The sequence below is a fragment of the Euprymna scolopes genome, chromosome 10, assembly GCF_053919585.1.
Source record: "Euprymna scolopes isolate OS-2025 chromosome 10, ASM5391958v1, whole genome shotgun sequence".
Lineage (NCBI taxonomy): Eukaryota > Metazoa > Mollusca > Cephalopoda > Sepiida > Sepiolidae > Euprymna > Euprymna scolopes.
In genome coordinates this window covers 66,556,751-66,576,773 of record NC_136491.1, presented here as the reverse complement: position 1 = coordinate 66,576,773, position 20,023 = coordinate 66,556,751, and the positions used below count along the sequence as shown (strand labels likewise).

At 31.9% G+C, this 20,023-nt stretch overlaps 1 protein-coding gene across 1 annotated transcript in view; it reads left to right on the top strand.

Annotated features, from left to right (window-relative positions):
* LOC145286036 (importin subunit beta-1-like) overlaps window positions 1–20,023 on the top strand; it is a 55,258-nt gene that overhangs the window by 32,542 nt on the left and 2,693 nt on the right. Inside the window, exons 18-23 of the mRNA XM_080134660.1 lie at window positions 3,334–3,481; window positions 15,986–16,068; window positions 16,211–16,318; window positions 16,484–16,627; window positions 16,772–16,877; window positions 17,372–17,486. Of these exons, the coding sequence (XP_079990786.1) occupies window positions 3,334–3,481; window positions 15,986–16,068; window positions 16,211–16,318; window positions 16,484–16,627; window positions 16,772–16,877; window positions 17,372–17,486 (704 nt within the window). The remainder of the gene's footprint in view (window positions 1–3,333; window positions 3,482–15,985; window positions 16,069–16,210; window positions 16,319–16,483; window positions 16,628–16,771; window positions 16,878–17,371; window positions 17,487–20,023) is intronic.

The window sequence follows — 20,023 nt, the reverse complement described above, 5'->3', positions numbered from 1 at the left end:
ACCAACTCCCCTAAAAGTAGGCAAAAAGGGAGCACTCTGGTTACCAAAAATAATTGTCCCAGTATAGAGGGTTTCTCCTCCATTGACTGGTACAAATTATCTCAAGTGCGGCATCTGCAGAACAGATACTACAGTTTGATCCTGGCCAGAAAGTCCCATCTTGTAAAACAAAAGTACTCCTCAATATGATAGTTTTAAGTTGTCCTTTGCCAAACGAATAAGATTACAAACTTTAGACCCCCATTGCCTTCAGTCCCCGCATTGAACACCTTTTTAAAATCCTTGTAAATGGTAAATTTGATAATAGGCACTGTTCTCTTTAGTGGACCAGTTTCAAATGTATTGCAACAGGGAAAACTAGATGCTTCCATGAAAATGAATAAAGCTTTATGAAAATAATCCGTGAATAAAGGGATTGTTTTTCCACCCAAACCAGTTTTTATTTTATTGATTTACTATTAAAAGAAAAGTTTACTTTGGTCTCTTGGTGTGTTTTTTCACCCCCACCCATGTAATGTCTTATTGTATAATGTTTATGTAAGTTTGATCTATTCATTTCCTTTAATAACCATAAAATGAGTCGCCTGTGCAACACTTGAAGTTTTAGTTAATGAAAATTTACTTCTGGGCCAATAATACACATGACAAAATTTTCTCTTGTGTTTGCATTAAAACCGTGAATATAAAGAAAATATAATTCTGGTTTGATGTACTTACTTCAGGTTTATGAGTAATTGTATGTAAGAAATGGAAAACGTATGACAGTTATGAAGATTCTCTTAGTTGGAGGGAGGGTACAGGGTTTTGGTTTCTGTTGGTAAATGATGTAGTTAGATGTGAAAGAGAACTTGGATCTTTATTTATTGCAATTTTAGAGGTAATATTTGAATTATACATTCAACAATTTTAGAGGTGATATTTGAATTATACATTCAACAATTTTAGAGGTGATATTTGAATTATACATTCAACAATTTTAGAGGTGATATTTGAATTATACATTCAACAATTTTAGAGGTGATATTTGAATTATACATTCAACAATTTTAGAGGTGATATTTGAATTATACATTCAACAATTTTAGAGGTGATATTTGAATTATACATTCAACAATTTTAGAGGTGATATTTGAATTATACATTCAACAATTTTAGAGGTGATATTTGAATTATACATTCAACAATTTTAGAGGTGATATTTGAATTATACATTCAACAATTTTAGAGGTGATATTTGAATTATACATTCAACAATTTTAGAGGTGATATTTGAATTATACATTCAACAATTTTAGAGGTGATATTTGAATTATACATTCAACAATTTTAGAGGTGATATTTGAATTATACATTCAACAATTTTAGAGGTGATATTTGAATTATACATTCAACAATTTTAGAGGTGATATTTGAATTATACATTCAACAATTTTAGAGGTGATATTTGAATTATACATTCAACAATTTTAGAGGTGATATTTGAATTATACATTCAACAATTTTAGAGGTGATATTTGAATTATACATTCAACAATTTTAGAGGTGATATTTGAATTATACATTCAACAATTTTAGAGGTGATATTTGAATTATACATTCAACAATTTTAGAGGTGATATTTGAATTATACATTCAACAATTTTAGAGGTGATATTTGAATTATACATTCAACAATTTTAGAGGTGATATTTGAATTATACATTCAACAATTTTAGAGGTGATATTTGAATTATACATTCAACAATTTTAGAGGTGATATTTGAATTATACATTCAACAATTTTAGAGGTGATATTTGAATTATACATTCAACAATTTTAGAGGTGATATTTGAATTATACATTCAACAATTTTAGAGGTGATATTTGAATTATACATTCAACAATTTTAGAGGTGATATTTGAATTATACATTCAACAATTTTAGAGGTGATATTTGAATTATACATTCAACAATTTTAGAGGTGATATTTGAATTATACATTCAACAATTTTAGAGGTGATATTTGAATTATACATTCAACAATTTTAGAGGTGATATTTGAATTATACATTCAACAATTTTAGAGGTGATATTTGAATTATACATTCAACAATTTTAGAGGTGATATTTGAATTATACATTCAACAATTTTAGAGGTGATATTTGAATTATACATTCAACAATTTTAGAGGTGATATTTGAATTATACATTCAACAATTTTAGAGGTGATATTTGAATTATACATTCAACAATTTTAGAGGTGATATTTGAATTATACATTCAACAATTTTAGAGGTGATATTTGAATTATACATTCAACAATTTTAGAGGTGATATTTGAATTATACATTCAACAATTTTAGAGGTGATATTTGAATTATACATTCAACAATTTTAGAGGTGATATTTGAATTATACATTCAACAATTTTAGAGGTGATATTTGAATTATACATTCAACAATTTTAGAGGTGATATTTGAATTATACATTCAACAATTTTAGAGGTGATATTTGAATTATACATTCAACAATTTTAGAGGTGATATTTGAATTATACATTCAACAATTTTAGAGGTGATATTTGAATTATACATTCAACAATTTTAGAGGTGATATTTGAATTATACATTCAACAATTTTAGAGGTGATATTTGAATTATACATTCAACAATTTTAGAGGTGATATTTGAATTATACATTCAACAATTTTAGAGGTGATATTTGAATTATACATTCAACAATTTTAGAGGTGATATTTGAATTATACATTCAACAATTTTAGAGGTGATATTTGAATTATACATTCAACAATTTTAGAGGTGATATTTGAATTATACATTCAACAATTTTAGAGGTGATATTTGAATTATACATTCAACAATTTTAGAGGTGATATTTGAATTATACATTCAACAATTTTAGAGGTGATATTTGAATTATACATTCAACAATTTTAGAGGTGATATTTGAATTATACATTCAACAATTTTAGAGGTGATATTTGAATTATACATTCAACAATTTTAGAGGTGATATTTGAATTATACATTCAACAATTTTAGAGGTGATATTTGAATTATACATTCAACAATTTTAGAGGTGATATTTGAATTATACATTCAACAATTTTAGAGGTGATATTTGAATTATACATTCAACAATTTTAGAGGTGATATTTGAATTATACATTCAACAATTTTAGAGGTGATATTTGAATTATACATTCAACAATTTTAGAGGTGATATTTGAATTATACATTCAACAATTACTAATTTTTAATTGAAAATCGAATATTATTATTTCAAATGTTTAATCTTTTTTTACATGTATACATCTTTTTCTTGTCTAGAGTGTTTTACGTAAAGTTACTCCAGAAGATGCCCCTAAAATTTCCAGTCCCATCATGACTGCATTGTTACAAATGTTTAACACATCTTGTGGGAAATCTGGAGGAGTTCAAGAAGATGCTCTTTTGTGCGTTTCAACACTTGTTGAAGGTAACAAGGATTCTTTTATATTTATTTCTCTGTATGTGAATCAACTACTTGACATTTCTCTAATTTAAAATATGTAATCCTAAAACTGGGACCAATTATGAGTATGTTAGTTGTGTGCCCGTGTCTTTCAACTATTGAATAAATAAAGAGTTCCCCTTTTGTACATTCGCAATAGAAGTTGGAGTGTGGTGAGTGGCGGAACAAAAAACTAGTTAACATCTTTTTATGAAAATAACAAAAACTATCCTGATTCCAAAATTGCTAGATTTTCAGGATTCATTGTGGTCACTAGAAAAATAGCAATTTGATTAGCTTTCACATTTTCAATCATTTTGAACTGTCAAACCCTGTCTTTAAAAACTACTTAAATGGAAACCTATTAATAGAAGTGTTAAAAAAAAAAAAATTACTGACAATGAAATGTCGTAAAAGGCATTAGCTATCCCACTACATGGTTTGGCGGATACAGCTAGTTTAAAATAAAAATAACCTAAAATCATGTGGAGAATCGATGCAAGACACTTAAATGTGCAGACTGTTAAGAACAACCCTGTTTGTTAAAAATATATATTCAAATAAGAAAAATTAATACCTAAAAATATACCAGAAGTATATTTCTAGATGCAAGAAAAATTGTAAGCAAGATCTATGCCTTCGTAGTATCACATTTAGAGAAAAAATGGAAACCATCTATCCTTATGGGACGAAGACTGATTAAAAAATAAGTGATATGCTGGGTGGTGATCACCTAGTATAGAAGTAAATACTATATTGGAACCATTAATTATAATAAAATCACAATTTAAAAATATATTTTTTAAAAATCCCCCCCAAAGCAGTAACAGCTAAATATTCCGAAATAACAAAAAAGAATACTCCAACACCAATAAACACCATGACAATTATTGCACAACTAAAATTCAAGACCTCACCAACCAAATCAAAATATTGATAAATGCAATTGAGGAAATGAAAAAAAAACCTCACTGGAACCAAAAATCCAAACGCTGCACCCAGTAGATCAGAAACAAATCCAAAAATACAAACCAGAACCAAACTTAACTAAACAAAAACTACAAATAAACCCACAAATTCCCCTCTCCAATAGCTTTAAGACATTGGAGATCGAGAACTCTGAGGAGCAGAATACCAACAATAAGGAGTCCCTTAATCCTCCACAAAAGTTCTAATATAAAACAGATAACAACAAGCAAAAAAATAAAGATTCTCCAAATACATCAGAACAGACAAGAACAATAAATGGGAAAAATTCCTCAAAGAAGACCAGCCCCACAAAAACCAAACCACGATCTCGCTCAACATCTAAAAGCAGAGATAAATCAAGCATAAAAGCTAACAAACCAATTGAACACAAAGAACCAGAAGCCATGGAAACAGAAACCGAATCCACCAAAGATAAAAAGCTCACAAATATTCAAACGCGCATGAAACAGTCCAATGACTCAAATACAAGAACTACAGACCAAAATAAATTTAAAACCTCCTTGGAAACAATGGAAATAGAAGACAAAACTTCTAAACCCCCATAAAAAAGAAAACACCCCTATTCTCAAGACAAAAGGAAATCAAATACATAAAATCTAAACTATGGCCAACAAAATAATCCAATGGAATTGCAGAGATATAAAAGCCAACCGGAATGAATTACTTCTAATATCTGATTTGTCCCACAATAATATGCCTACAAGAAACCATTTTAAAACCATCTGAAAATATCAATTTCCAAAGTTTTACTGAATACAACTACACAACAAATAACTCGAACAGAGCTTCTGGAGGAACATCCATTCTCATTAACAAAAACACAGCACAAAGCCAAATAAATCTACAAACTAACTTACAGGCAATTGCTGTCACAGCCGCCTTACATAGAACGGTCACAATTTGCTCCATTTATCTGCCTCCAAACGACCCCATAGATGAAACTGAAATAGAAAAACTCATCAACCAACTCCCTTATTATTAGGCGACTTTAATAGTCATAATGTTAGTTGGGGATGCTCAAACACAGACAGAAAAGGAATCACTATAGAAAATATTAACAACAACCTATGCATATATAATAACAAAAAACCAACGTTTATTCACTCCACTACAAACTCGTCCTCAGCAATTGACCTCTCTATAAGTGATCCTAGTATCTTTATAGATTACAAGTGGACAGTGCCTATGGATACCTGTGGAAGTGACCACTTCCAATAACATTAGAACACTTTGGTCCTGAAATAACCTCAAATTCCTCGCTGGAACCTTAAAAAAGCTAACTGGAATAAATTCAAATTACTATGCTAACACAAACTCCTACCTGGAAAACATGAGAAAGACCCGATCAGTCACTTTACAGATAATATTATCTCAATAGCAGAAAAATGTGTTCCTAAAACAAAATCATCAACCAAGTATAATCGTCCCTGGTTTAATAATGACTGTAAAAAAGCCATGTGCTGCATTAAGAAAATTCAACAATCAACCAACACTCAGAATTTAAACAACTTTAAAATATGCAGGGCTAAAGCACGCCGAACAATAAACGAAGCCAAAAGGGAATCATGGAAGAATTTTGTGTCTAAAATCAATAACACCACCAAAGACAAAACTGTATGGAATATGATTCAGAAAATATCAGGAAAAAAACACCAGTTCCCCTGTCAACCACCTCTGTATAAACAATAGTAAAATAACTAAAAAAGAGGACATGGCAAACCTGCTTGCAGATACTATTGCAAATAATTCATCTTCTAAAAATTATAAAAAATTCCAGATCATTAAACAGGAATCAGAAAAAAATAAACTGAACTTTAAAAGTAATAATGAGGAAGAATACAACAAACCTTTTACCATCCATGAACTAAAGGATTCATTAAAAAAAGCCAACAACACAGCTGAGGGACCTGATGAGATAACGTATGAATTTCTAAAACAACCACCAGATGAACCATTAAAGTATTTACTTTCTATTTATAATGACATCTGGCTCAATGGCAATCTTCCAGCCATATGGAAACAAGCCACAATCATTCCTATATCAAAACCAGGAAAGGATGCATCTGACCCCTCCAATTATCGCCCTATAGCTCTAACAAGCTGTGTGTGCAAGATCATGGAGAGAATGGTCAACATCAGGTTAATTTGGTTTCTGGAAACAAATAAAATACTAATTTTCAGTGTGGCTTCCGAAAACATCGGAGCAGAACAGACCATTTAATTCGTTTAGAAACTTTCATCAGAAATTCATTTATAATAAAAAAAAAAAAAAAAAGCATATGACTGCTATTTTCTTTGCTCTTGAAAAGGCGTACGATACCACATGGAGGTATGGCATCATGGAAGATCTCAAAGAAGCTGGAGTGAAAGGAAGACTACCCATCTTCATCAACAACTTCATTAATAATAGACTATTTAATGTCCGTGTAGGAACGTGCCTATCGGACATCAAGGAACAGGAAACGGGAGTTCCACAGGGAAGTATTGTCGGTAATATTATTCAGCCTAAAAATGAACAGTATTGTTGGATGCATAAACCAAGGTGTGGATTGCTCTCTATATGTTGACGATTTTTTAATTGCATATAGCTCAAGACATATCCATATAATTGAGTGTCAACTTCAACAATGCATTGACAAAATAAAAAAAATGGACAACTAAGAATGGCTTCAAATTTTCCATTAACAAAACAAAATGTATGCACTTTTGTCAACTAAGAAAACTGCACCCAGATCCTCTTTTAAAACTAAATGATATTCCGATTCCTGTTGTAAATGAACATAAATTCTTAGGGTTAATACTAGACAAAAAACTTACATTCATCCCTCATATAAAACATCTTAAAAATAAATGTTATAAAACTCTCCAGCTAATGCTGGTCATTGCCCACACAGTGGGGAGCGGACAGACAAACCCTATTAAAGTTATATAGATCACTAGTGCGATCGAAACTAGACTACGGCAGCTTCATTTATGGTGCCACTAGAAACTTACAATAGAAGAACGATTACCAGATGCCAGATCATGTAGAGAGGGAGTGATTTTGCCCCGTATTCGCATAGGACACACTCACATAACCCACTCCTTTCTGCTAAAAAAAAAAAGACCCTCCAGAATGTTTTGCATGCCAAGAACCTTTTACAGTAAAACACTTTCTTTTGGATTTTGTCAACAATATGAAAGAACTATTTAAAAAAAATAAACTCCAACAAAATACTAACATTTCTGAAAAAAGTAAATCTATATAAAAGAATGTAACTTTAATTCAATCCAAGTTTACACCCCCACCCCCCAAAAAAATAAAGGAAGGAAGCACATCACCTAATGATGCAAAAAGTCTGATTTGAATTGCTGATTAAATTAAAATATCTATTCCACAAAAAAAAAAAAAAAAAAAAATTGTGACTCTGCATTAAATAACAAAAAAAAAGTTGATATGCCACCAAACCTATTGGTTGTGAGTTGACTCCTTTAGTCTCACTTCTTATCCTATATTATTTTACATTATTCAATTTTTATGTGTGTATATGCATACAATTATGATTATACATTAAATTATTAAACCAATACATATGTAAACCTCCCATTCCTTTTAACTTTTCGAATTTAAAATAAATGAATGAATTATCATCTCCACACCATTATTTTCCTGTCTGGGTCAAATTTACCTCAACTGATCTATATTTATCTGTTCTAAAAATATATTTATAATGATTCTCTATCTACCCCCTTTCACTTTCTTACTCTCCTTTTCTCTCAACTATGTCTCTTTGTCGGTATCTTACTATTCTTTCTTCCTTTTTCTGTCCATCTTTTACATTTTTCTTTTTTTCACCACCCCCTTTTTTCAATTTCAATCTTTTATTGCTATCTTTTGAATCTTCACTTCAATGCTTCATTTGCCTTGTCCGTTTTTTAAAAAAGCATTTTATATTTTAAAACTGGAACTTCACTTCTCCATGATCTGATTTTTTTTTTTTTTTTTTTTTTTTTTTTTTCTTCCTGGAAGCTTTAATTTAACTTGCAAGTTTGATTAATTTCATATTTATAGTTTCTTTCAATGCATTACCCTGCAAAATTTATTGTATATTTTGTCAACCTCTTTCATCTGAGAAGAATTGCATTTTTCTAAACTCCGCAGAATAAGGTTTTGTTTCTTGTCGGATAATTAAAATTTGGTAGATCTTAAGGGTTTTTTTTTTTTTTTTAATAAATTTTCAAATAGATTTTTATATATATATTTGCTTCCTCACCAAAGCAAACTGGTGCTACCAGATCAGGCTGTTTATTGGCTTCCTGAGACAAAATGCACCTACATCGATTTTCCGTTTTTGTTTCCTATTCTCTTTTGTAAAACTTAATTATGTTCTGCAAAAACAAAAACAGCCCCCTTCCCCTTTTTTTTTTCCTACTTCCAAACCTCGTCAGTGGGGCATTAGAATACACTGACTGCCCCCTTGCCTCAATGGGGGCCACCTGTTGGCCGTAGGTGGCATCCCGTAATGTCTACGAAAAGGATCCTGGTGGCTGAGCAACTGATACCTAGGGAAATAAAGGTATCAGTTGCAACACCCCACTTTGGCCTCGTACTGGGCCAGACGGGCGATCGGAGAGGCCTGATCCGATCAATCGGCTGGTCACGTCTAGCTCACCACTTATACGCATACAATCTACACCAAATCTAAATAATACACAACACTTCCCCATCAATACTGATCCCCAAACAAGTGGTGAAAGCGGTGGCTGAGGGTCAATTGAATATAGTGAACAAGGACTAGACATGGATGTTTTTCTCTGATCTTTCCCATATTTTACTTGGATGGGAGAAATTAAGATACACGAGTGCTCGAAGCCTACATTATGTACAAGTATATCATACCTGTAACCCTGTTCTAGCCAGGGCGAATGGGCTTCCCCCCTGTGCGCATCCTAAGTAGGGCTCCAAGGTGGGTGGGGAGCAGGGATGATGAATTAAAAAAAAACGAACCCAATATGAGTTATAAAAATCCAAGTAAAAAAAGATTTTTAGACAGTTCGGACAGTGACACGAATGAGGAATCGGATAACTATCCAAACTTAATAGTAATGGAGTCAATTGGAGAAGTGTCTTTAACCAAACTCTCCCCCTTCAAGATAGAAAAAAATACTATCAGAAAGGGTCAAACCTAAACTAGTGAAAAAATTAAGAAATGGTAATCTTTTGATAGAAATTCTTACCAAAACACAGGCAGATGAACTTTTAAAATGGAAACATTTTGACAATATAAAAATAAAAACGTACCCTCACAAAACACTAAACATATGCAAAGGAGTTGTGAAAAGCCGTGAACTTTCACTTTGCTCCATCGACGAAATCCGTTCAAATCTAAAAGAACAAAATGTAACGGATGTCAGAAGAATTCAAATTAAAAAAAATGGAGAAATGATAAACACACTCATATATATTAACCTTTTATCAACAAAAAATTCCACAAGAAATAAAAATAGCCTATGAGAAACTAAGAGTCGAACCATACATCCCCAACCCACTGCGTTGCTTTAAATGTCAAAAGTTTGGTCATCATCAGGACCGATGTACACGCCAGCCAGTTTGTGGAAGGTGTGGAGAAAACGACAATCATATCAACTGTCAAAAAACTTATAAATGTGCCAATTGTACAGAAAATCACAGTGCCTACTCCAAAGACTGTGAAATCTGGAAAAAAGAAAAAGAAATTGTTAAAATTAAACACTCATTAAACATCACCTACCCAGAAGCAAGGAAAAAGGCAGTAACAGCTAAATATTCCGAAATAACCAAAAAGAATATTCCCAACACGAATAAACACGATGACAATTATTGCACAACAAACCTCGATATTAAAATCCAAGACCTCACCAACCAAATCAAAATATTGATAGATACAATTGAAGAAATGAAAAAAAACTCACTGGAACCAAAAATCCAAACGCCACACCCAGTAGACCAGAAACAAATCCAAAAAAACAAACCAGAACCAAACTTAACTAAACAAAAACTACAAATAAACCCACAAATTCCCCTCTCCAATAGCTTTAAGATATTGGAGATCGAGAACTCTGAAGAGCAGAATACCAACAATAAGGAGAGTCCCTTAATTCCCCACAAGAGTTCTAATATAAAAACAGATATCAACAAGCAAAAAAATAAAGATTCTCCAAAAACATCCGAACAGACAAGAACAATAAATGGGAAAAATTCCTCAAAGAAGACCAGCCCCACAAAAACCAAACCACGATCTCGCTCAACATCTAAAAGCAGAGATAAATCAAGCATAAAAGCTAACAAACCAATTGAACACAAAGAACCAGAAGCCATGGAAACAGAAACCGAATCCACCAAAGATAAAAAGCTCACAAATATTCAAACGCGCATGAAACAGTCCAATGACTCAAATACAAGAACTACAGACCAAAATAAATTTAAAACCTCCTTGGAAACAATGGAAATAGAAGACAAAACTTCTAAACCCCCATAAAAAAGAAAACACCCCTATTCCCAAGACAAAAGGGTAATCAAATACATAAAATCTAAACTATGGCCAACAAAATAATCCAATGGAATTGCAGAGATATAAAAGCCAACCGGAATGAATTACTTCTACTGATATCCGATCTATGTCCCACAATAATATGCCTACAAGAAACCATTTTAAAACCATCTGAAAATATCAATCTTCAAAGTTTTACTGAGTACAACTATACAACAAATAACCCAAATAGAGCTTCAGGAGGAACATCCATTCTCATTAACAAAAACACAGCACAAAGCCAAATAAATCTACAAACTAACTTACAGGCAATTGCTGTCACAGCCACCCTACATAGAACGGTCACAATTTGCTCCATTTATCTGCCTCCAAATGACCCCATAGATGAAACCGAAATAGAAAAACTCATCAACCAACTCCCTCGCCCCTTCTTATTATTAGGCGACTTTAATAGTCATAATGTTAGTTGGGGATGCTCAAACACAGATAGAAAAGGAATCACTATAGAAAATATTATCAACAACAACAATCTATGCATATATAACAACAAAAAACCAACGTTTATTCACTCCGCTACAAACTCGTCCTCAGCAATTGACCTCTCTATAAGTGATCCTAGTATCTTTATAGATTACAATTGGACAGTGCATATAGATACCTGTGGAAGTGACCACTTCCCGATAACTTTAGAACATTTTGGTCCTGAAATAATCTCAAAAATTCCTCGCTGGAACCTTAAAAAAAGCTAACTGGAATAAATTCAAATTACTATGCAAACACAAACTCCTACCTGAAAAATGTAAGAAAGACCCAATCACTCACTTTACAGATACCATTATCTCAATAGCAGAAAAATGTATTCCTAAAACAAAATCATCAACCAAGTATAATCGTCCCTGGTTTAATAATGACTGTAAAAAGGCTATCAGGCTACGATGTGCTGCATTAAGAAAATTCAACAATCAACCAACTACTCAGAATTTAAACAACTTTAAAATATGCAGGGCTAAAGCACGCCGAACAATAAACGAAGCCAAAAGGGAATCATGGAAGAATTTTGTGTCTAAAATCAATAACACCACCAAAGACAAAACTGTATGGAATATGATTCAGAAAATATCAGGAAAAAACACCAGTTCCCCTGTCAACCACCTCTGTATAAACAATAGTAAAATAACTAAAAAAGAGGACATGGCAAACCTGCTTGCAGATACTATTGCAAATAATTCATCTTCTAAAAATTACGATAAAAAATTCCAGATCTTTAAACAGGAATCAGAAAAAAACAAACTGAACTTTAAAAGTAATAATGAGGAAGAATACAACAAACCTTTTACCATTCATGAACTAAAGGATTCATTAAAAAAAAGCCAACAACACGGCTGAGGGACCTGATAAAATAACGTATGAATTTCTAAAACAACTACCAGATGAACCATTAAAGTATTTACTTTCTATTTATAATGACATCTGGCTCAATGGCAATCTTCCAGCCATATGGAAACAAGCCACAGTCATTCCTATACCAAAACCAGGAAAGGATGCATCTGACCCCTCCAATTATCGCCCCATAGCTCTAACAAGCTGTGTGTGTAAGATCATGGAGAGAATGGTCAACACCAGGTTAATTTGGTTTCTGGAAACAAATAAAATATTAACTAATTTTCAGTGTGGCTTCCGAAAACATCGTAGCACAACAGACCATTTAATTCGTTTAGAAACTTTCATCAGAAATTCATTTATACAAAAAAAGCATATGACTGCTATTTTCTTTGATCTTGAAAAGGCGTACGATACCACATGGAGGTATGGCATCATGAAAGATTTCAAAGAAGCTGGAGTGAAAGGAAGACTACCCATCTTCATCAACAACTTCATAAATAATAGACTATTCAATGTCCGTGTAGGAACATGCCTATCGGACATCAAAGAACAGGAAACGAGAGTTCCACAGGGAAGTATTTTGTCGGTAACATTATTCAGCCTAAAAATGAACAGTATTGTTGGATGCATAAACCAAGGCATGGATTGCTCTCTATATGTTGATGATTTTTTAATTGCATATAGCTCAAGACATATCCATATAATTGAGTGTCAACTTCAACAATGCATTGACAAAATAAAAAAATGGACAACTAAGAATGGCTTCAAATTTTCCATTAACAAAACAAAATGTATGCACTTTTGTCAACTAAGAAAACTGCACCCAGATCCTCTTTTAAAACTAAATGATATTCCGATTCCTGTTGTAAATGAACATAAATTCTTAGGGTTAATACTAGACAAAAAACTTACATTCATCCCTCATATAAAACATCTTAAAAATAAATGTAATAAAACCCTACAGCTAATGCGGGTCATTGCCCACACAGATTGGGGAGCGGACAGACAAACCCTATTAAAGTTATATAGATCACTAGTGCGATCGAAACTAGACTATGGTAGCTTCATTTACGGTGCCACCAGAAAGTCGTATATAAAGATATTGGACACCGTTCAACATCAGGGCCTCAGACTTGCGCTGGGAGCCTTCCGAACTTCCCCCATCAATAGTCTCTATGGAGAAGCCAATGAACCCCCATTATCAATTCGACGCGACAAACTAGCCTTGCAATACCTGACCAAAATTCTCTTGCCCAGAAAATCCTGCTTACAACTGCATTGCAAACTCACTAGATTACTCGCTCTATGATAGAGAAAAATCACAGCCAACAAATCCAACCTCTAACTGTACCTTCAATCCAAATTACCAAAATCTATATTACCAAAAAGTAAAAGCTATAAAACCTTTTGGGCTCTGTACAAAACCACTAGTAGAAGATGCAGGTATCACAATCACCAATATCCATAATATCAACCAACTAAGCCTTCCACCCTGGCTACTAAAATACCCTGAAATCATCCTTGAATTAAATAACCTCCCAAAAAATCAAACTCATCCACTAACCTATCAAGAAAAACTCCTTATCATTCAGGAAAAATACCCAAACCATCAGCACATATACACAGATGGGTCCAAAGACAGCAACAAAACCGGATGCGGAGTCGTATCCACTAACATTACCTTACAGAAGCGACTACCAGACCATGCCTCAATTTTTAGTGCCGAAGCCACAGCCTTAGATATGGCACTAGATCTCATCACTGACCTTACCCACAACAAATTTATAATTTTTTCAGACTCCCTATCGGTACTCGAATCCTTAAAGAATAAAAATTTAAATAACCCACTACTCATCAAACTGCTACAAAAAATACACACTCTCTCACAAAACAAAAGTATCAAATTCTGCTGGATCCCCAGTCATTCTGGAATTCAGGGCAATGAAAAAGCTGACATAGCTGCCAAAAATGCTTTAAAACTCCTTAAAAGCAATATAAAAATTCCACATTCTGACTACAAACAACAAATAAATAATCTGATTATGAAGAAATGGCAAGAAAGATGGAATAACTGTCCAAATAATAAACTTTTCAAGATCAAGCCCACAATAGAACGATTACCAGATGCCAGAAGATCATGTAGAGAGGAAGTGATTTTGTCCCGTATTCGCATAGGACATACGCACATAACCCACTCCTTCCTGCTAAAAAAAGAAAACCCTCCAGAATGTTTTGCATGCCAAGAACCTTTTACAGTAAAACACTTTCTTTTGGATTGTGGCGATCTCGCGCATATCCGCAAAATTATTACCATGTCAACAATATGAAAGAACTATTTAAAAAAATAAACTCCAACAAAATACTAACATTTCTGAAAAAAGTAAATCTATATAAAAGAATATAACTTTAATTCAATCCAACTTTACACCCCACCCCCCCCCCCCAAAAAAAAAAATAAAGGAAGGAAGCACATCACCTAATGATACAAAAAGTCTGATTTGACTCACTGATTAAATTAAAATATCTATTCCAAAAAAAAAACAAAACTGAATTCGGCATTAAATAATCAAAAAAAAAAAAGGTTGATATGCCGTAAAACCAAACCAAACCAAAGCAAAATGTGATACAAGGTCGTTTTTAATGTAACCATTAAACCAACTCTCCTAAAACAAGGGTAAAAAGGGGGAACTCTGGCAGTATCCAAAAAAATAGTAATTGTCTCAGTATGAAGGGTTTCCTCTACATAGACCAAGGACCAAATAACTTATGTGCAGCATCTGCAGAACAGATACTACACTTTGATCCCAGCCCAAAGGCCAAAAGAAATCTTTTTGAAAATTTATTCAAATTTAAAAATATATATATATATATATATATATATATATATATACACACACACACACTATTATCTGTAGTGATAACTAGTGAGATTGTAAATCTAAACAGATTTGTAACTTCCAAAATTCATACTAGAATTGTCTGCAAGGACTTCCAGTCGCAAGTATACAGATCAGGAGGAAAGGACATTAGGTTTTTGCAGTTCTGGTAGGGAGGTGTCGATGTCAGCACCTACTGATCAGCCTCAACATTGCTTAACTTTGGTGATCTCACGAGAATCAGTGTATCAATGTGATTATGCTGAAGAGATAGTGATAAGATAATTTCTACTGCAATTCAAGATTGGAAGGAAATATCACCAATTAGTAGTTTTAACAGACTTGGTCAAAAAACAAACTAGCTTGATGACTGATCTATAAAATTTTCATAGTCTACTAACCCAGTCTATAATAAAAGTTTTAATAACCAGATTGGCATAACTAATTTCCATAAATCCATCATTACAAAACATTTCAGATGATCAAAAACTAAAATCATGCCAACTAGTCAACTTCATGTTCAATATGAAGTTGAATTTGTTAGTGACAAAGACGTTGAAGTAAAGTAATCAATTACTCAAAATACGATATCCTCATTTTTAGTTGCAATAAGAAAACTTGTGCGAAGAAAGACTTGTAGCCGAATATTTTCAATTGTAATCAGTTGTCAGCTAAGTGTTGATTTGTCATAAAAACCAAACCATAAAATTTGAATGTCTCTATACTTTCAGTACTTGGGGAGAATTTTATGCCGTACATGCCAGCATTCAAGCCTTATCTTACACTTGGACTGAAAAACCATGCTGAATATCAGGTAAATATAAACAAATGTTGAACATTCAGATTATTTAGTATTTTTTATGAAAAGTAATAAAAGCTCTTCATAGATACTGTGAGAGGAGGGTGTAGTGCTAATATCAAATAATTCCTTATAAAAACATTTTTCTCCTTCTCAGGTATGTCAGGCAGCTGTTGGTCTGACAGGAGATATATGCAGAGCTGTGGGGAATAATATATTGCCTGTTTGTGATGAACTAATGACAATGCTGGTGGAGAATCTTGGGGTAAGCAAACTCAAGTTTTTTTTTTTTTTTTTACTGCATAAATTTGTGAAAACATTTAATAGTAAAACAGCTGTGTATTTTCGATAAACTCGCTTTGTTGTAAAATTCTGTAAACTATTTCTAATATTGCGTATTTTTGTCTAAGTTGTATTTTCTCCTTTTCAGAATGAAACTGTTCATCGATCTGTGAAACCACAGATCTTATCTGTATTTGGTGATATTGCTCTTGCCATAGGTTCTTATTTCAAGAACTATTTAGGTGTAGTTTTGAATACGTTACAGCAAGCATCTCAAGCTCAGGTTGATAAGGTAATCATTAACATCTTCATGAATTTTTACAAACTTAAAACCTTGAATATATGTATTTTCCAATGTGAGAATCTCCCATATTGGTTTTACTTTTGCTGTGATACTTGGTAAAGATTAATAACTCTTCTTTTTCTAACCCGCCAGACTGATTATGACATGATAGATTATCTGAACGAATTGAGAGAAGGTTGTTTGGAAGCTTACACTGGCATCGTACAAGGATTGAAGGGAGATGCAGAACAAATTAATCGTAAGTTTAATGCTCTTCAGAATTCATGCCAACTAGAATTAAATGGGCCTTATCGGATCTATTCTAGTTGAAATCAATTTAGGATTAAAAATATTTATTACGAAAAGCATGAATATTTTTTCTCATAAGATCTTTAGAATTTTCTTATTGACATTACGAACACTACTTAGTATATAAAGTAAAATAAATTTTGTTACTATTAACATAATTTCTAATGCTATTGATAATGTTTGTCCATTATCGCCTATGTTTGAATTTAGGTTTGGAAACCTAGATTTGATATCATGCCAAGGCTGTAATTGTCATGGTAATATTTTAAGATCTATAAAGTTTAAATAGGTCAGTTGGTAGAACCTGAGACTAAAGATATCAAAGTTTTCCTTTCCTGTTATGTCATTTGTTCTATTGGGAATTATTTCTATTAGTGCAATATTTTTCCACTTCAATTTAGCTGCACCTAATTTAATTTTTAATATCTTTGCAAATTTTTTCAGCTGATGTGAACCTTCTTCAACCCCATGTTGCACACATGATTTCGTTTATCGAGCACATAGCTCAAGATGAGGACCACAGTGACAGTAACATTGCTGCTTGTTGTGGTTTAATTGGGTAAGAATGTTTTTAAGTACAAATTACTTTTCTGTTTTATAAGTGCATTTACATAGCAATTTTAATATTGCTTCACTATCATGACAATAAGTTATGAATAGCTAAAGACCTCGTCAGTCAATATTGTTAAGAATGTTAAGTCCTCAAAGAAATTGAAAAAGGAATTTCAAAAATTGCAAATCACAAGGTCTCAATAATAAGATAAAAAAAATATACAGTATAATAAAAAAAGATGGCATAAAAAGTAAAATATAAAATTAAAATAAAGAAAACTAACAAGTAATCAAGACAAACAAAAAAGGAGCGACAAGGAAATTAAAACAGGAACAGAAAAATGGATTTTCTACATACTCATGAAAAAAATTAGTATTATATTTCTGCTGGTGTTGAGACTGAAATCTGGTTAATTCCTAATCGTTCAAGGCTAGTGTGACATTTGAAATGTATATTAGTTATGAAGGTGTAGTTACTTTGTCTGACCCGCTAGGGCCTACAATATTTTTTTTATACTTATGAAGGTTTATAATAAAATTACCCTGTATGCAAGAGTAATGTCATCATTTAACGATTTTAATTTTTAAAAAAAATCTATATAGTGTTGGTAATAAGTAATAAAGAAAATGAAAAAAAAAATCTAAAGGTAAATTATTAATGAGTCATAATGACAGTGGTAATATTTTAACAATCTAATTTATAAAACTCAGCCTCATTTTTTTTCAAAGTGCATCTCCAATATGCAAGGTCACAGAGCAGCGAGAGGCGGGTCAAATGATTAGATTTGTTTACTAGGTTTTTAGCCGGTAAAAATAACTAAGGTATCAAAATTGTTAAAGTCTGTTCATATTTAACTATTTCTTATCCATGTAACGAAAGCTTAAACATTGATGGTTAAGGCTGGAACACTGTCTTGGTTTCAATTCTAACCAATGGCATGTAAGTGTTTTTTTATTTTTAAAAACTTTACTATATATTGGGTACGGTATAATAGAGAATTTACTATAATAAAATTTCAAATCTGCATGAATTATATTTAAGAGTATTTTATAACTGGTCAACACGGCGGCTAGTTAGTCTAATATAAGATGCTCATGTGCTGAATTAATATATTAAAAGTATATAAAAATGTTTATAGAATAAGTAAATATATTACTATAGTGAAACAAAATGTTGTCACATTGACATTGTATTGATATTTAGAAAAGTTTTATAGAAAAATGTAATAAAAGTAGCGGTCATCAAAAATATATGATAATAAAACAATTGAATTACATTTATTAAATCATGAAATAAATTGTGGGATAGTAAAAAATAATTTAAAAAAAATATCAAGTATTAAATAGTATAATTGGATAATATTAAATAAAATTGAAACATTTTTGTAAAAGCTGATGAACACAAAATTTCTATCTACTTACCAAGCAGAAGTGCTATAAATTACTTGAACAAAATATTACACTCATAAAATAAAAATGTATATATAATCTAATTTAGACTGACTAGTGCAACCGGATCAGATGACTTTCTGTCTAAAAAACACCTACATTAACACTTTTTTTCTCTTTGTATTTACATAACTAAATCCTGTTCTGCAAAGCCAAAAACAAAAATCGCCCCCCCCCAACACACGCACACTTTCCTACTGGCTTCCTGACTTGAAACACACCAACTAAGAGTATTATAAACCCTTTACAGAGCTAGATCATGTTCTGCAGGTCTGCCAATAGAAGCAGTAAAATCCAAGTCTTTACTTTTGTCTCTACCTTACTCTACATTTTTCAATATTTATTCATGGGTTACGATTTACTGATTTTGTAAACAATTTGAAGTAAAGACTTTTTCCTCTCGCTCTTTCAAAAGGGGTGATCCAAAGCTACAAATTATGATTAGCAACAGAGGAAGAAGTAAAAACCGAATTTGAGTAATCAGCCACATCCATATCAGCATAAAAAGACATAAAACAACTACTAATACGTATTAATTTTCAACACACCAACAGTACCCAACGTCAACCTTTTGATTTTCTTGTCTCTCCTTTTTATTTTGTTATATTTTACTCCTCTCTTATCCTTTTATTTTTAGATTTTTTTTAAACTTTGAGACCAGGTGATTTTTTAAAATTGTAATTTTTTTTTTTTTTTTTTTTTTTTTTTTTTTTTAAGCAACATTGCTTTGTGAGGTTTTTTGTTATTCATAAACTATTGACCAAAACATTGTCATGATCGTGTAGCGATATTAAAATGCTTATGTAAACATAAAAAGTACCTCTTGTTCTATGTATTATTGAGTACTCTTGAATAAACCTTGTTAAATTTGTTGGGTTTTAACTTTTGAACCTAGAATTTATCAATCTTCTGGTATTTAACCAGAAACCACAATGGCAGAATATCAAACTCCATCTTTATTCTGAATTTACTCCTGTTTAAAATGAATTGCTTAAATCATTTTTCTCCTGTCAATTTAATCAGTTTTGAAAACTTTACTTTGATGGTACCATTTTTTATATTAAAAAAAAATTTATTTGTAAATTTGTTTTATAA